Raw genomic sequence first — 17587 nt, forward strand, 5'->3', positions numbered from 1 at the left:
TGATCCTTCTCTAGTTACCTGATAAGATCTTAGGAGTTCCCTCTTGTCTCTCCCCCTCAAGCAAATAAGTGATATCCCTATTGTGATATCAAAATCACATTAGAAAAACATTCTCCAGACCCTTGAGGGGCTTTTAAGTAGACAAAAAGATAAAATTTAAAGAAGAAAACTGAAAAAGATCATACCACTAAGTAAATAGAAGGTAGAGAAAAAGTAGAAATTATTTCATAAATGCTTTTTAATAATCTCTTGATGGCTTAGTTATATGAACTAACTTTGAAGTAGCAAAGACAAGCCTAGGTGGCAAGGAACTAGAGGTCCTGAAACTGGGTTTAAATCCTAGTTCTGCTACTTATTTACAACCTGCTTGATCATGGACTTATCATCTCTTGACCTCTGTTTACTTACCTGTAAAAAGAGACTAACTGATCTTTTAAGATTCCTCCGGCTCTTAATATATGATACACTGAAATCTGAGATAACTCCACCTTCTAGGAGGCTATAAGCTTAGAGTTGAGTGAAAAGACTCTGTGATTACCATCCCATTCAACCAAATCCCCTTACCTACACAGCAGTTTTTTTAATATCCTTCCTAATTTCCACATGCAAATTGTACATTTAAATTATAAAATAAGCAGCTGAAAATGTTATCCTCATTACAAGGTCCACTGATCACCATCCCAACAATGAGTTGGGGTTTGTAAAGGTCAAACTAAGATTTGAGGATTCCTAATTCTTCACCAGCATCTAACCAATAAGACTACATTTTTTGGAAACAACATTTTCCCCCTAATTATCTCTGACTAATAAGCAAAAATAAATATACCACCTGAAAGCCAAAAATAGTAGGGGAATTAACAAGTCCAGGCTTTTAACTAACTCTAAAAAATTGGGCAATGCATGATCAAGTGTTTACTTCTCTAAGGAAACACAGGGAATATTCATTAAGAGCAGCAGGTATCAGAGCAGAGGACATTTGGGAAGAATCCTCAGCAGATTAGCAGTAATTAATTCCCTGCTGCAAGATAAAGGGCAGAGAATTTTGCTTCAGTCTTTCACCACTCAGGATGAGAGGGAAGCCTCCAATCTCCCTTGAAGTCTCAGGAAATCCCCATCTAATGTACTTCCCTGTATTCCCACCCTTCTTTCAAGAATCGACCAACACCTATGAGGGTGAGGATCAACCGTAACCTACCCCTATACCTGCAATGATTTGGTATAAGTGAAGAAAACCAAGAAATTGAATCGGCCACTAATGGCCCTATGTAGTCTTTTCCTCATGGACAACTGGTTGGGGCCTACCTGGTACTCTTCTGTAGCTGAGTTGGTGTGCAAGAGACTGCATTTTGTTCAAATTCTTGCAAATGCTCCAGTCATTCCCTCAAGTATATGGAACTAGATTCTTCCAGGGTCTTTGATACTTTCCTGGTCATGGGAAAACATCCTAAAGAACTGAAGGCCCTAGCCTGCTATTTAGTACCCAGGAGGAATACCAAGTAATACCAGAGTTGCCAGGGAAAAAAATTCCAAAAGGAATTTCATTTTCAAAGGCAATAGTTTACCCAAGCCAATGTGTTAACCCAGTTTAATTCTTATCTTAATTTTACTTTAAAGCTCCCTCATTCCTTCAAAATTACCAATAATTATTCAGAAACCTTATTAATGCAAAAAAATTAATAATGACAATCACTTAAGAGTTTTTTCTTCCAGATTAACTGGGTTATTTCAACTCCAAGAGACTAATATAGTTATTTTGCTGCAGTTTTGACACTTTTTAAGTGCAATAGAAATTTTTTTAATAAACCCTTACTTTCTGTCTTAGAATTGATACTAAGTATTGGTTTCAAGGTAGAAGATCAGTAAGGGCTAAGCAACTGGCGTTAAGTGACTTGCCCAGGGTCACACAGATAGGCAGTGTCTGAGGCCAAATTTGAACCCAGGTCGTCCCATCTCCAGGTCTATCTCTCCATCCACCTAGCTGCCCCAGATTCATTGATTTTTTTCTTTTTATTTATTTTGAACCCAGGACTTCCCATCTCCACGTCTGGATCTCTATCTAGTGAGCCACCTTGCTGCCCTATAAGTGCAACAGAATCTTAAAATAAGTCACAGAGGCTTAGCATCTCAGCAGAACTTCCAAATTCAGGCCCATAAAACAGCCAATATTTGGCTATTCTCTAGGCAAATGAGATAGTTGAGCAGAATGAAAGAAGGCTGTATTAGCATTCAATTCAACGAGCATTTATTAATCTCTGACTAAGCTCTGTGCTAGGCCATGGCCACAAGGAGTTTCACTGTATTAGGGCATAGTATATACTGAGAAATCAGGGTGACCCTGGGACCTCCAAGAATTTGGATGGGGGAAAATTTACATATTTAGTTTCACTAATCTCTAGCTAAATTTTAGCATTTTCTTCAAACTATTTAAAACCATGATTCTGAAAAGGGTCCATAGATTTCCCTGAAGAGAAGCAAAACACCCCGAAAGGTTAAAAACCACTGAAGAGGGAGATCACAAGAGAAAACCTGTAGAAGGTAGTTTGTGATTTAAACCTTGAAGAAGTGGTAGAGTCTAGGAGGCCTCTGCCTAGAGGCAGGAGATGAAATGCCAAGTGTAGGGGACAACAAGCAGAAAAGGTAATTGAAAAGGTTCAAAAAATTCATGAAAGAACTTTCTGTGTGCTCCTGCAAACTAAATAATCACTGAGAAATTTTATGAAGGAATTAAAAAATGTACAATTAAACTGTTTCATCTGTTGAAGTTAACCTCTCATGAAGCAAGGGACTGGGTAAGTGCAATCAGAAAATGGCATACCAATAATGCTGGATGAAACAAAAGTATGTTCTACCCAAAAACCCTTTCTCTGATCCTCATTTTACCAAGTGTTACAGCCAAAATTTCCACATCAGTAACTAGTTGGTGTTTGATGAATGGAACTGAATTCTGGAATGGAAGGAAACTTTAAACCTCTTCTAGCCTAATCTCTTCATTATACAGATAAGGAAAAGAAGGCCCAGGGAAGCAACTTGTCCAAGGTCACAGAGCTCATTAAAGGCAGTTAGCACTAGAACTTGGATTTCCTGGCTCTTTCCATTATACCACACTTCCCTTTAATTATTTTCCTTTATAACTGCTGTGAAATCCCTTTAATCTTGTAAGATTTCCAGAATTAGAGGTACTAAACCTTCTAGTCTTTGCACATGATTTTACTAAGAGAGGAATGAATATGTGTCAGAACCTAAATCTTTTGAAATCCTCTATATGAAAGTGAGTGGAATTAACACCAAGAAAAGGTCACTTCATGCCATTCATATCTTCAACAGTCAATAAGAAGTGGTTTCCATTTTCTTGCCATGGAGGATCTGCTGTACGGAGGATCAGGGACTCACATGTTACTTTGTCTCAGTTTCTGTTAGGGTAAAATGGGAAGATCTCTGCATGACAACTTCTGTTCTCTCTAGGATAGTAGAAATTAGTCACATAGTCTAGAACCAATTTTGTGCTCGTTTTGGAGATACCACCTGATTTTCCAAGTATATTTAAATCAGAGAAGTATACCCGGACATTTTCTGTTTCTCTTTTTCAGCCTGGTTTGATTCAAGTTCAAAATGATAGTAGTTTGAACCAGGTCACCTTTGCTGGGTATACATATATATATATATATATATATATATATATATATATATATATAATATTTAAGACTAGAGTTCAAAGGGACTAACTAATTCAGTTCTAGTTAAGAAAGAACAGTTAGGATCAGTTATTATTTTATCTTAGCATGAGGACCTGATTGAGATAAATACTGCAAATCATACATAGGATAGAATAAGAGCTGGGCTAGAGACCATCTAGTCCAAGCCCCTCAACTTATAGAGGAGGAAACTGAAGCCTCCGAAAGTTAAGTGGCACACTCTTGATCACACAGCTGGTAAGTCTTAGAAGCAGGATTTGAACCTGGGATCTTCCTGACACCAAGTCTAGTGCTCTGTTCAGTGTGATACTCTGACTCATTTCTATGTGATAAAAACCAAGAAAATCACTCAAGTGGAAATAAACCGACATTGAAGTATCCAAGGAAAGGTAGCAGAGGGAATTCATTACCTTTTAAGGTTGCATCAAATCCCATGTCCTCTATTGCTTCCCTCAGGGTTTCTGGAGAGGTCAGTAAGGGATCGTATTCAATAATTCCAGTGCTATTGGTAAGTGAGACCCGTATACATTTCACACCAGTTTTTTTCGATATGACACCTTCTATTGATTGCACGCAAGAATTACAAGTCATACCATCAATATTTATAACAGTTTCTTGAGTCAAAGGTTGGCTAGGTCCACTGCCATGTGGCTTTTGGAGAAAAGGGATCACTGGAGAATTAGGGCTGCCATGACGCTCACTGGCAAGACTAACTTTATATTGCCCTGGTGCTATGGCTTCTATAGCTTTTCTCAAGGCATCTGGAGTGATTAATTTGGGGTTGTACTTCACGATAGCAGATTTGCTTTCTAAAGAAACTGCCACGCTGTTCACAGCTGGGAGTGCAGAGATATGGCTTTCAATATTGAACACACAGGACTGACAATGCATGCCATCTATGACGAAGGTGGCAGCTGAGCCCTTAGGAGATTTGGAACATTTTTGCTGTGATCCCGCATTGGATTTGACTGGTGTGTTCTTTAGGCGCTCTACGTCAATGGTTCCTAGTGTGAGGTACTTGGGCTGCTTTTTGATGAATGCTGGAAAACCCACAGCTTCGATCTGCTTTTTTATTTCCTCTGCTGTAATAAGGTGAGGCTGATATATAATAGTTGCTTCTTGATTGTCCAAGGAGACTAGGAAACAGAAAATACATAATTTAGTTGTCCCTGGGCCTCTCCTAACCAAAATGGGTTTAATTCTTTAATACATATATTTTTCCTCCCTCATTCCCCATCTCCTTTCATAAAATATTCTTTTCCTTTCCAGAAAAACAAAGAAGCTTTAGGTATTACTATGGTCATAGAGTAAAGCAGAGTGACTGTTGTAACCAGGATCCTCAAATTGCTAAATGCTTTATGAACCCTTGACTCCTTAGATGCCCCATCCCCCACATCTCCATCATCCAGTTGAGGTCTGAGAATCCCCCACCCTTTAATTAAAGGCATTAACTTTACTGACATTCAGTTTGGAATACAAATGTGAGAGAATTAGTAAGCATCCCAGTCCCATCACTTCAATACCCACTGAAAGAATGGAGGTAAGGGAAGGATCAAAACTCAAAAGGAAAAAGCACTCCTTTCCATGGACTCAAAAAGAAAAAAAAAGAATAGCAAGACAATTACCTTTAATTCGCTGAACACCTAGCAGTTTACCAATTTTTCCTTCAATAGTGCTTGTACATGAATGGCATGTCATCCCTTCCACTTTCATCTTCAGCATGACTCCGTTTGGCTGCGCCATGCTGGTGTCTTCACTAGGAACTGGCTTTCTTTCTGGTGCTCCAGTGTCTAAGCTGATGCCAGGAACCAACTGGATTATCTGGCTGGCATTTACGACAGAAGGGATCATCGTCACCACTGCTGTGTTTTGCTGCGGAGAAATCTGAACATCTGTTACACCCTTGGCCTTGAGCAATGTGCTCTGGACTTGGTCCCATGATGGGGCCAGTGAAGAAGTACTAGTCAAAACCAAAGTGTCAGTGAGGACAGGTTGAGGGCTAGGATCAGGGAGGGAAGCCTCAAATCCCATATCATCAATAGTTTCCTGCAGTGATCCTGGATTTTGGAGTCTGGAGTCATAGATAATGGTTGCAATTTTTTTTTCCAGTGAAACCTGTGGGAAGAAAATTGTGAAAGCCAGTGTTAGTTAAGTGATATGACCAATATTTTTAAGATGCCAAGTCATTGTGTCACAAACAAGATCAGTAAAATGTGCTCAACCCTTTCTATCTCAGAGCAGCTTCTCCATAACTTCTGGCTTTGAATGTTGTCCCTAAAGGAAAAGGAGCGTATATTGGTAAGACTGATATGGTTGAAGGCAGGCATTTGTGACTACAAGACAGCAAAGACATCAGATAGCAAATGGGTACAAACAAACACACTTGGAATTTCCCAACAGTATACAAAGAGCTTCTTCCTATCATCTCTGCACACAAATTACCATAATAATTTGAACTTGCCCAGCAACTTAACAGGCTAAATCCCTAGGGGAATGGATTAGCTAACGAAAATAAATGGGTATGGAACTTAATCTTCAAATCAGAAAAGCTTCAATTAAGATAACTTGATTGGCAGGACAAGGTGTAGACAAGTCTTGCCAAAGACAACAATATTGCAGGTCTTTGTCTGAGGCAATGCCACACTTACTCATTGCCATGATCTGGGAGCACGTATTCCCATTTCCCCCAGTATCTAGTTTTGCTATATTCCCAAGGGTCAATGATGACATGAACATTACTGCCATGACAATTTCTCTTTCTTTCCCACATAACTAAGATGTCTGACAAAGGAGAAAGTACACTAAGCTAGATGTCCCAAAGATGTGGCTTCCATCTAGTGACAGCTCTTGTCAATTCGTAGATGACCTCAGGGAATATGCAGAACCTCCTTAAAGCTCAACCTTCTAGTATATAAAATGAGAATATTACCTATCCCAACACACACACACACACACCTTCTTTTCAAAGCAAACAGCTAAAAATGAAATTTTAGACATTTACAATTTCTTCACAATAGGTATGGGGAGAATTAATTTTAATATCATGTTAATATCAGTCTGAATTATTCCTTCAAAAGGGCATCCTGAAAGTAGCTTAAAGGGAAATCTCTCTTTTCTCCTCCCAACACAGTCCTAGAAAAGTCATGGTATTTTTGTTCTTTTTTTCTTAATTTTATTTAATTGATTAGTTAAGATAATTTTTCCATTGTCACATGATTCATGTTCTTTCCCTCCCCTCCCCTGTCCCTCCTCCCATAGCCAATGCACAATTCCAATGAGTTTTACATGTGTCATTGATCAAGACCTATTTCCATATTACTGATAATTGCACTAGGGTGATCATTTATGCTAGTACAGAAGTCCATTACATTAGATTGTGCCACAGTGTATCCGTCTCTGTGTATAAGGTTCTTCCGGTTTTGCTCCTTTCACTCTGCATCCATTCCTGGAGGTCTTTACAGTTCACATGGAATTCCTCCAGTTCATTATTCCTTTGAGCACAATAGTATTCCATTACCAACAGATACCACAATTTGTTCAGCCATTCCCCAATTGGGGGAATCCCCCTCATTTTCCAAATTTTTGCTACCACAAAGAGCATGGCTGTAAATATTTTTGCACAAGTCTTTTACCTTATTATTTCTTTGGGGTATAAACCCAGCAGTGGGGGGCAGCTGGGTGGCTCATTGGATTGAGAATCAGGCCTAGAGATGGGAGGTCCTAGGTTCAAATATAGCCTCAGACACTTCCCAGCTGTGTGTGACTCTGGACAAGTCACTTAACCCCCATTGCCTAGCCCTAACCACTCTTCTGCCTTGGAGTGACTCCAAGATGGAAGGTAAGGGTTTAAAAACAAAACAAAACAAAACAAAACAAAACAAAACAAAACAAAACAAAACAAAATAAAACAAAACAAAAAACCCAGCAGAGGTATGGCTGTATCAAAGGGCAGACAAGTCTTTTAGTGCCCTTTGGGCATAGTTCCAAATTGCCACCCAGAATGGTTGGATCAATTCACAACTCCACCAGCAATGCATTAATGTCCCTATTTTGCCATATTCCCATCAACATTTATTATCTTTCTTTGCTGTCATGTTAGTCAATCTGCTAGGTGTAAAGTGGTACCTCAGAGTTGTTTTGATTTGCATTTCTCTAAAAGCATTTTTGTTCAGAATCAGATTGGGCTGGGCTCTTCTAGCCTTCAGAATCTGAGTCCTGTTTATCTTATAAACAGCACCAACTAGGGCTAGTCTAGGTTAGCAAAACTGACTTGAGTGCCCTTGTCTCCTAATTAAGGTTTTAGGACATCTTTCAAGTACCAGCTAAAATTCTACCTTCTACAGGAAGTCTTTCCTAATTCTTTCCTTCCTTCCTTCCTTCCTTCCTTCCTTCCTTCCTTCCTTCCTTCCTTCCTTCCTTCCTTCCTCCCTCCCACCCTCCCTCCCTCCCTCCCTTCCTTCCTTCCTTCCTTCCTTCCTTCCTTCCTTCCTTCCTTCCTTCCTTCCTTCCTTCCTTCCTTCCTTCCTTCCTTCCTTCCTTCCTTCCTTCCTTCCTTCCTTCCTTCCTTCCTTCCTTCCATAAATACTTACCTTCAATCTAGACTCAATACTGTGTAATGGTCACAAAGCAGATGAGTGGTAAGAACTAGGCATGGGTGTGTGTGTGTGTGTGTGTGTGTGTGTGTGTGTGTGTGTGTTAAGTGACTTGCCCAGGGTCACACAACTGGGAAGTATCTGAGACTAGATTTGAACCCAGGACCTCCCATCTCTAGGCCTGGGTCTCAATCCACTGAGCCATCTAGCTGTTCCCACTAGTGCTCTCTTTCTAATGAATATCTTCAACTTCACCTAGGTCTAGAACCCATTTGTACATGGTTATTTGTATGTTGTCTCCCCATTAGGCTATGAACTTCTTGAGGTCAAGGGCTGTCTTCTACCCTTTTTTTGGTATCTCCAGTGCTTAGCAAAGTGCCTAACACATAGTAGGTATAGAACAAATGATTAATTGTCCCTTCAAGCATTTGTAGAGATGTTCTTTCCTAGGAAGGCAAGATGCTGTGCTGGGAAGAACACTGGACATGGAGCTTCTTTTTTTTTCTAATTTATCTATTTTTAAATATTTTCCCATGTTCACATGATTCATTTTTCTTTTCTTCCCCTTTTCCCTCCTCAACTCCCAGAGCCAACAAGCAGTTCCACTGGGTTATACAAATGTTATTACTTGATACCTATTTCCATATTATTCATTTTTGCTTTAGAGCAATTTTTAAAAGCCTAAACCCCAAATCACATCCCCGTATATACATGTGATGAGTGATGTCACATGTTTTGCTTGTGCATTTCTACTCCCAAAGTTCTTTCTCTCAATGTGGACAGCATTCTTTCTCTAAGTCTGTCAGGAGTGTCCTGACTTGTTGCATTGCTACTAGTAGCAAAGTCCATTAAACTGGATTTTTCCACAGTGTTTTACTTTCTGTATACGATGTTCTGGTTCTGCTCCTTTCACTCTGCATTATTTCCTGGATGTCGTTCCAGTTCACATGGAATTCCTCCAGTTCATCAATCCTTACAGCACAATAGTATTCCATCACCAACATATACCACAATGTGTTCAGCCATTCCCCAATCAATGGACATCCCTTCATTTTCCAATTTTTTCCCACCACAAAGAGCGCAGCTATAAATATTTTGTACATGTATTTTTGGACATGGAGCTTCTGAAGAAGCTTCAGTTCAAATCCTGACTTTGCCACTTTACACTTTTGTGAGCTTAATTTGACCTCCTCAGTCTCAATTTCCTTACCTGTTCCATGAGGGAAGGTGTGGTCTTAATGATTCCCAAAATCTCTTCCATAGTTTATCCTACTGCTTAGCTGCCTTTACCTTCATATCATTTGTGTCCACCCAACCACCTGGGCCAGTATTATATCCTCAGCATAGTAGACATGTAATACACTGAATAATGGATTGGTATTTGGTGTCAACCTGACAGATGCGAGTTACCCTGAGAGTTGGTCTAAGGGTTCTGGATGCTTGGTGTGCTCCCCTATCTGATCCCTAAATTCACTTCTGAAGGGTGGAATCAACATTCTTTCTATTACTATCTGCTATGGAGCTGGAATATACATGCCCATTTGCTAGTATTTTAAGACTGAGTCAATGCTGCATAATTCTTATCATTAATAGAAGAGAACACCGGCACAAAGCCCCAAATGGGAAGAAAAGAAATTTTATATTTGGCTTTGAAATCCATTTTGTGATTTTCTAAAAATTGAACAGCAACTATACTGTGTTCCCCTAAATCTCCTCTAGGCTACATAGCCTCAGACCTTTCAGCTGATCCTCACAGAGTACAAGCTTGAGAACCTTTACTGTTCTGGTGACACTCCTGTGGAGACTCCAGCAGTGCCCAGAATTCAAAGTGATATTGTCTGCTCAAGGTGGAGTACTCTAGCACTATCACCTCTAGCACTATCACCTCCTTCATTCAGCCCAAGATTGCATTTGCTTTCTGATGAGTCAAAGCTCAGTTTCCTCAAAGGAGATATGAACATGCACTCCACTCCCTTCTTTGGCAAAGGTGAGGGACGGCAGGTATAAACATTGTATATAATGTTGCATTTAGTTAATATTAGTTAGTTTTGCCGAACTGGGTTTTTAAATTTTCAGTTCTTTGCTATAAGGTATGACTTTCTGGGAGAGAGATGGGAAGAGACATATTGGGAAATGTAGGTACCTTGAAAAGAAGATTCCAATTACAATTCCGCAACAAAAAAGGTTATTGTTTAGGTCTAGCCACTCAATCGGTTCCAGAGTCACTACCTTTTTCCCTTTTCCAAAACAAAAGATTAAGCCTCCATGGATCTTCACCCAAATACTTCCCTCTTCCCCCTGAGACTACCGTTCTTGGGTTCCTGAATTTCCTCATATCTTCTTATATCTTTTTAATATATGAAGCTCCTCTGTCCTGTCTCCATCCCATACCTCCTGCCATATACCACACACACACACACACACACACACACACACACACACACACTCATGCATACTCTTTTATCTATTTTTTTTCTTCTTGAGTAGACCCTCCTACAGCCATGTGCCAGGCATGAAGTCTAGATCACTAAGTCTCAGTGATACTTTTGTAGTTAATTTACTTCCTTATATTAGGATTATTCTGCTGTCTGTCATAGTTTGTGCATCTGTGTAGAGATATCTAAGGCCATAAGCTGTAGTATTATTACTGTTATTATTCATGTTTTCTTTCTTGGGCTCTGTCTGTGGTGAACTTCTGAGTATTTCACTTGCAAGTCTTTTTCAGCTACACTGGATGATCTGGGGCTTGATGAAGACCCAAAGGCAATTTTATCCTTCCCCCTACTTTTTCAGTTTCAAGTTCTTCTGGCTAGTGCAAGACTTTAGGCAAACCCTGGCTTCCAGCCCAAAGCCACAATCCAAAGTAGATTTGAAGTTCAAAAGCTGAACAACATAGCATACTCTTCCCCTAAAAGTTTTAAACACAGTGTAACTGATCACTCTTAAGAAAAAAACAGTGAGAATTCTTTTTAGTTTGTTTAAAAATATTTTTAAAAATAATTTCCTTGATTTAAAATGCAAAATGTACTTGGTGGTGAATTTACTATACTCCTTATTGTTTCACCTTTTATTTATTAATAATGTGAGTAAATAAGGAAACTAGCATACTAATCAACATAGAAATACTCCTCTTGTTTCTTAATGCTTAAGGAAATATTTTTCCTTATTTTTTAATTGTTTGAGTGTTTTAAACTTGACCAACTAGATGTATTTCTAGGTTCTGAGACTATCAGTGAGGGCCTATTTGAGATGGAATTCCAAGTAGGACACTGGCACTTGAAGGAGAGTCTTTCCAGTTTGGCAGAATGAGTCAGAGCTTTTGCAATATTAGGCTGAAACCCTAGGGCCACATCCATACCACATCAAAATGAGGCCTCAGAAGGGACCAGAATGAATATAAGTCAATTTATCAAGCTGACTTTTTCCTCTGCTTTTTTAAACTAAGATCTAAAATGGAAATCTAATAGCCAATGGAAGGTGACACTTAATTATAACTTACACATTATAAAAACTGTCTAAGCTTTTAGCAGTTTAAGCAGCCTAGGCTTATTCTTCTGTCCTGAGGTTCTGGGGAGACTGAGAAAGACCTAGGGAATGTCTGGGGTTAATGCTAGGCCCTGAACTGAACTGGAAGATAAGGGTGAGCTTGATAGCTTTTGTGAAATCATTCCAGGTGTATATGTATATAGGTCCTGATGGACTACATGTATATATAGATGTTAATGGTTCAGACGTCAGCATTTGAGGAGCCTCCGGTTGGGTATTCCAGGGATTTGTGTTTGACCCCGTGCTGTTTAGCATTTTTATCAATAATTTGGACAATGGTATAGATGGGCTGCTTATCAAATCTGTAAATACCAAATTGAAAGGGAGAATTGACAAAACGAGGGACAGAGTGAAGATCTCAAAGCCTCTTAAAGAACAAGTGTAAAATCTTACATAATCTACCCTGAGTACCAGATAGAGTTTTAAGGGTTAAACAGCACTTCTGAAAAAGATCTGAAGGTTTGAATGGACTACAAGCCCAATGTGAATCATCAGGGGAATGTGGCCATCAAAAAAACCCTACTACAACCTTGAGCTACATTCCTTTTCTCCCAAGGATTATTTTAGACACGTGAATAAAATAGAACCTGCCAAAATTCTACTAAGGATCAATATGAGATTCCTCAGATGCTTATTAAGTTTACTCCTTTGAGTGTATCACATGAACTAGACAACGTCCTAACTGTTAAGTACACTGGATGCCCAAGGCACACCTCTAATACAATGTCTTTCTGTGATATCACAATGTGACCACTCACATGACATGCTGTCTCAAAATCGATCTTTTTTTTTAACTCTTACCTTCTGTCTCAGAATCAATACTGTGTACTAGTTATAATGCAGAATGGAGGTAAGGGCTAGGAAAGAGGAGTCAAGTGACCTGCCCAGGTCACACAGCTAGGAAGTATCTGAGGCCATATTTAAACCAGGACCTCTCATCTTTGGCCTGACTGTCAATCCACTGAGCCACCTCAGTGCCCCCCACCAAAAACAATCTTATCCATATTATGCTCATTCAAGATAAGAGTTTCTATGGCATTCCAACATTGTAAAGAGGCAGGATTGCACAGTGGAGAAAGGGATGGCCTTGCCTTGAAGTCACAAAGATATAGCTTCATGGCCAGCCTCTAACACACACACTGGCTATCACTGGGCAAGTTACTGGATCTCTCAGTACTCTCAGTATCTCTGCCAAAAAAAGTTCTCTCCAAATAGGGTCACAAAGAGTCAGGCACAAATGAAATGACTCAACAACGTAAGATGTAGAGAAAGTATCTACCTGCACTGTTAGAGGGAGTTTTCCTAAACAAAAAATCTCTACACCAATAATATCACAAGTCCAGTTCCTTTTCCCATTAACATTCTGCTCTGATGGTTTCAATTTCATAGAAAATTGAAAAATGATCAAGAAAATAGTCATATTGAAAAGATATTTGTCTCATTCTTATAAGTCCATTTAAACCCTGTCAATGAAACATATTCAACTTGTTTTTAACTTGGTAAAAGATTCAAGACTGTCATGAGGAAGAATCCCATAAAAGGAACCTTATAATTGAAAAGTTATTCTGAAAATGAATGAGTAAGGAGTTTGGCCCTTTGCCCTGAATTTTCTTTGATGAGCACATGAAAAATACGATTGAAGGCTCTGAAAGTCATTAACTGGGTTTGCATCACGGGCTATCAAGACAATGTTTTTAACTGATTCCAGAAATATCTATTACATAGAAGGTATGTGGATTGGTCAGCAAACATTTAAAAACTAATACCTGTGCATGGAAAGGCTGGAAGTGTAAGAACAATGGCAAGGCAGAAAAGGATCAGGTTATGAAGAGCTTTAACTGACAAAGAGAGGACTTAATATTTGACCCAAGAGATGTTGTTGCTATTCATTCTTCATTTCTGAAGAGGACCATTGACATCACAGGGTGACGTCTTGACTTGAGCATGAGTTGGATTGAAGTGAGGCAGATTGCACAAATTTGTCAGCCTCACTCTCCCAAAGTCATCTAAGTCCAGTGGCAAGACAAAAGTCAGGATAAATGGTGATGGCCTGGGATGCAGTGGATGTCCTTCACATTTTTGATGTCTGACCAAACTCTAAGTGCTCCACAGCCTCTTCTATAGCTGCCTTCATAGCCACTGGAATAAATTGTTCTCAATAACCCATACAACTGGAGGAAGGCTTCACACACTTGGGGTAGACATCCTCCTACCTCACCAATCAGTTTGAGTTGGTTCATCAAGGGATGGATATAGAGAAGGGAGGAGAAGTAGCTTGTGCAAGAGTAATGGTCTGGGAAAGAACTGAGGGGTAGAGGGAAGGGCCAACTTGCAAAAAGGTAAGGGGAATGGAAGTCACAAGAACAGAGAATAGGATTAGTGGTCCTAAGGCACAGAGAAAGAAGGAATGATAAAAGATTATGGTCAGATAAAGGAATTTTGAGGTTTGTGCCCATAGAAGTAGAATGCATATAAGTGATGGCAAGATAATAACAATAAATAATAGCTAACATAGATATGAAAGTGCAGTCAGTAATGGAAAAGATGATGAGAAGTAATGTTGTTGGGAAGAAGCAAGGTCTCAGTGAGTGCCAGAAGATGGAAGAAGTGAGAAAGGGAGGGGTTTAAGATGAAAGGTGGTTTGTTAATTATGGAATAGGTATTTTAGGGGTCACATTAGCAACACTGGCATGGGAGGATTAAGGTAAATGAGAATAAGAGAATAAGGGGATAGGAAATTTGGTTTTTATATCAGCAACTGGGTATATCGCTGACATGGGTAGGTTATAAAAGTATATGAGTATGGCAACCATAGAGGAGTAATTCTAGGAAGAGTCTTAGTAGTTGGAAAGATGTCCATGAGGGAGGAATATGCTTAGAATGTTTGGGAGATCTCCTTCAAATGCAACCTCATGGCAGGCAGTGCAGTGATAATGTGCCGTCTGAGGCTTTGGAGTTAGGTTTGGCCTTCTCAGATCATGTAAATCAAGCCCTAGTTATTTCTCTTTCCATCAGGGCAAATAATCCCAGAGAAAGGCTATCATGTTATTTTCTAATTTTGTCTTTTCCTTAAATCTAAGTCTACTGTGATAATTAAATTCCAACTACATCACTTCAAAGTTAGCTTCCTGATTTCCACTGACACTTAGCCAAACAAACAACAGTGCTATATTCTTTTATAAGATTAGTCCACTGCAATTACAGACACAATTTCTGAAAAGTACTAAACCCTGGAATTGAGAAAACACATGGTATTTCATCCCATCTGCTGCAATGTTAGAAATGTCCTTGACTATTAATTCTCTCTGTAAACTTATTAAAGCCCTAAAGCATTAAGCTGACTTATTCAATGTGGTAGGAAGATCACTGACTGCATATCAGAGCTTATGCAAAATTCTATCAAGAGTTCTGAGAGTTCTTGGAAATGGTTAACTTCCCAAAAATCTGGTTGCTAAAGTGGCACAGTGTTAAAATCCACCTGCAGGGGGCAGCTAGGTGGCTCAGTGGAATGAGAGCTAGATGGGAGGTCCTAAATTCAAATTTGACCTCAGGACATTACCTAGCTGTGTGACCCTGGGCAAGTCACTTAACCCCCATTGTCTAACTCTTTCGGCTCTTCTGCCTTTGAACCGATACACAATACTGATTCAAAGATGGAAGGCTGGGGTTAAAAAAAAATCCACCTGCAGACACCTGCTAGTTGTATGACACTGGGAAAATCATTCAATTCTGTCAGTCTCACTTTCCTCATCTGTGAAATGGGGTTAATGATAGTACCTACCTTACAGGGTTATTAAATGTAAGGACCAAATGAGAAAATGCATATAAAGTACTTTTTAAAATGTAAAGCATTGTATAAGTGCTATCATTATTATTATTATTAATCTAAATGTTGCATTCTCAAAAATATAATTTCTAAAGTCTCGCAATAAATTCCATGATTCTGTCGGCTGACTATAATTAGACTTCAAATACTCTAAAAAGTGATCAAAATGTTTATAAAAATATTACTAAGTTGATGTTCTGAAGGTAACATATGCCATGTTACCTAGAGGACAGGAACCATGACCTGAAAAATACCTAATGTACTGTGGCCACAATATATGTACAGTAGGATCTCATTTTATGTGTCCAATACATTCCAAGACCCTTCACGTAAGCTGAAAATCACACATAATAGCAAACCCCATTATAGAATAAGTATTTCTTTATACAAACATGCCTAGCTACTTTACTAGTTTTCTTAGGCTTCTCAGAGCTACCAGCATCACTACTCTTATACTCTGGGGCCATTATTAATAACTAAACCACATTAATGAAACAAAGAGAAGCATTACTCTGACACAGACATGATTTGTTATAAGTGAGAACTCTGACAAAGACTGATGCAAGAGCTAATATTTAGTGCAAAACTATGTGATGACTCACTTCTCAGAGAGAGAATGAGCATAATTGAGGGAAAATGGAGCAGATTTAACAGTAATTTAAATGTTTTATTTTATGTATTTTTCTGCCTTTATTTTTTCTATTACCAGTCACGTATACCTGAATTTGCAAGGGCTGTGTTTGTATAAAACAATGTCCTACTGTAATGTAACTTGTTGGTTCAGACCTATGACTTCACTTAAATAAGCAACTCCCAGTGAATGCTAATGTTAATTAGCATATTATTTACATATTTCCTATATGCTGAAATACACCAAGAGTGAGCCTAGAGAGTTCCTGTGAGAGGAGGGATTAGGGAATAGGAAAAGCAGGAAAGGAAGTACTAAGAAGTATCCTTTTACCTTTTCACTGTAAACTATCAACTTGCCAAACTTAGAAAGTATAGCACTATGTATCTCTCACTATTTTATAATATACACACAAATACGTCTCTCCCTCTATATGTGTATGTATCATATATATATAGATATAGATATGTAAGTGTATACACATACAAAATTTACTCTGTAATCAATAGTAGTTTACTATTTGTATTTTTCTATTTATTGTAGTAAAAGTAATTTACTATTACTCCTAATTTACTCTGTAATTAATAGTAAATTATATGTGGGTAGAAATATATACACACATATAAACATATGTGTGCATACATGTGCAATTTATATGTGTGTGCCACACACACGTATACACATATTTGTGTATATGTAAAGTGTTTTCAGGTTAGAGTTAATTCCATTTCTTTGCAAATTAGCCAAAATCAAATAACATTGGTCTGACCTTTAACAGTTCTTTGTTAAGCAGTGGTAAATCCTAGAAAGATCTTGAAGAAATAGTCAACATCTCTGAGTGGCATTCAGTAGGCTTTTTTGGAAAACCACATAGGAACATACATGCAAATATCAATGAAGACTCTAGCTCTGCAATTATGAGTATAAATGCTGTCAGACAAACAATGATTTCTACCTGAGGTGGCTCACTAAGTAGGGGAGCTATGTTTTCTACAGAATATTTTTGTTGTTAGTAAGCAGAACATAAGTAAATTTGGAGAAAAATTCAAGTGTATTGGTTTCTAGATGGTAAAAGTCTTACTACTATTATCAAAGGTACTACCGCCAGGAGTAAAGCTATATAACTACATAATTAGTGGGATTCAGCTTCCATTCTGGCACACAGTACCAATCACTTTAGATCAAAGGAAAATGTAAATAGTTTCATTTAAAGATTTTTAAAAATCAAATTCAGGTGTCACATTTATTACTCATTAAAAATTAAACCACTTATATTAAAAGAAAAAAACTGTGCTGTAGAATT

The 17587-nt window shown here is 38.5% G+C and overlaps 1 protein-coding gene across 2 annotated transcripts in view; it reads right to left on the reverse strand.

Annotated features, from left to right (window-relative positions):
- The window catches only part of ATP7A (ATPase copper transporting alpha), a 113055-nt gene that overhangs the window by 33152 nt on the left and 62316 nt on the right, over nt 1-17587 (reverse strand). For both annotated transcript variants that reach the window (XM_056809363.1, XM_001363299.5), the window contains exons 3-4: nt 5318-5807; nt 4103-4828 (exon numbers count right to left, since the gene is read on the reverse strand). In XM_056809363.1, coding sequence (XP_056665341.1) covers nt 4103-4828; nt 5318-5807 — 1216 coding nt within the window. The remainder of the gene's footprint in view (nt 1-4102; nt 4829-5317; nt 5808-17587) is intronic.

This window comes from Monodelphis domestica, chromosome X, assembly GCF_027887165.1.
Source record: "Monodelphis domestica isolate mMonDom1 chromosome X, mMonDom1.pri, whole genome shotgun sequence".
NCBI lineage: Eukaryota > Metazoa > Chordata > Mammalia > Didelphimorphia > Didelphidae > Monodelphis > Monodelphis domestica.